At 40.8% G+C, this 1,521-nt stretch overlaps 1 protein-coding gene across 1 annotated transcript; it reads left to right on the top strand.

Moving 5' to 3' along the window:
- Positions 1 to 936: 936 nt before the first annotated feature.
- On the top strand, positions 937 to 1,521 carry LOC129950181 (putative nuclease HARBI1). Its single transcript, XM_056062032.1, has one exon. The coding sequence runs from the start codon at positions 937 to 939 to the stop codon at positions 1,519 to 1,521; it is 585 nt and encodes a 194-aa protein (XP_055918007.1).

Genomic DNA, 1,521 nt, shown 5'->3' with positions numbered 1-1,521 from the left:
TACCCGTAAATTTCGTTTCACCTGTTTATTTATTCCTGATTTTAAACCTTTCCAAATCTTTGAACGCACGCTTCTCATGCCCTCTCTTTTTCCTGCCGGTGTTTCTCTCGCCTCTTCTGCTCATAGAGCTTATGAGGAGCTCTCGTCCTTCTTAGCTATGGATTCCTTGTTGGTGGTTGCTTGAAACCCAGCACATCAGAGGCAGCTTCTCTGATTGCATCTTGGCAATGTTCCCACTGGTTTTCGATACATTGGGCGGTGTGAATAAAAACGAGTAGGACAAGTAAATACTTGAACATATCAAAATTACAAGTAAACGCCAAAATTGAAGTGAATAAAACAAGTATTTACTCTTACTCGCGAGTAAATACTTGAGAGGCTAGTAAAACCCGGAAAAATGCCAATTTTGGTGTGAATAAACGCAAGTAAATACTTCTGTAGCAAGTAAATATTCGTCTACTCGCAAGTCAACCCGACCCCAGACTTGCAGTCGTACTTGTACACGAAAGATGGCTGGATTTATGAACCTGCGTGGTGTGAAACGTTATAAAGACCGGCGTGATATAAGTCCCGATCTATCTAAGGGACTATTACGGTTTGAGAGCGAAAACGTAGATTTTCTCACTTCGCATTTTCTTGATGAAAACACTGATGCAAGGGGTGGAGGATTAACTGCACGGAAAAAGATGGAAATTTTTCTGAGATACGTTAGTGATCCAGGATTCCAAAGTGGTGTTGCCAACGACATGGGGGTTGAAAGAAGTACCGTCAGCAGAACATCTTCAAGTTTATTGGATAAAATAGTGTCGAAGTCTGAAGATTGGATTAAATTTCCACGCACTATTGAAGATATGGATCAGGCCAAGGCAGATTGGGCTTAAAAAATTTCGCATTCCGACTGTCATTGGTGCTATAGATTGCACTCACATGCATATTATGAAACCTTCGGAATTCGGCGACGAGTATGTGAACAGAAAAGGAAAAACAACAATAAACATTCAGATGACTTGTGACGCTAATGAAAAAATTACAAGTGTGGACGCTCAATGGCCAGGGAGTGTACATGATGGCAGGATTTGGCGAGTGAGTGGAATTCAGGACGTGGTGCGCCGATATGATGGTGATGTTTGTCTCCTTGGTGATAGCGGATATGGAATTACTCCTTGGTTACTGACTCCTTTTGGCGAACCAAGAAATGCTCGTGAGCGGAATTACAATTCGACCCATGCTCAGGAAAGAGTAATAATTGAACGAGTTTTTGGCCAGATGAAACGTCGTTTTCCAATACTCTCGAGCCAAGTTAGAATAGCAGTCAAAAATGTTCCCAATTTGGTAATAAGTTGTGCAGTGCTTCACAATGTAGCAAAACATTTGAATGATCCTTGGGAAGTGGAAGACGGAATCGAAAATGGTGTGGCTGAAGAAAATGTATCTCTATATAATTTAGATCGGAATGAAGTTATAAATAGACGACATGGTCAGCAAAAACGATTAGAAATTAGTAATAATCTGATGATGTAA

Source organism: Eupeodes corollae, chromosome 1 (genome assembly GCF_945859685.1).
Source record: "Eupeodes corollae chromosome 1, idEupCoro1.1, whole genome shotgun sequence".
NCBI lineage: Eukaryota > Metazoa > Arthropoda > Insecta > Diptera > Syrphidae > Eupeodes > Eupeodes corollae.
The sequence above is the reverse complement of the archived record's forward strand: the minus strand, read 5'-3'. Positions and strand labels throughout refer to the sequence as shown.

What these genes read in the sequence shown, in the direction of transcription:
- LOC129950181 (XM_056062032.1), top strand. Translation starts at nt 937, where the DNA reads ATGAAACCTTCGGAATTCGGCGACGAGTATGTGAACAGAAAAGGAAAA.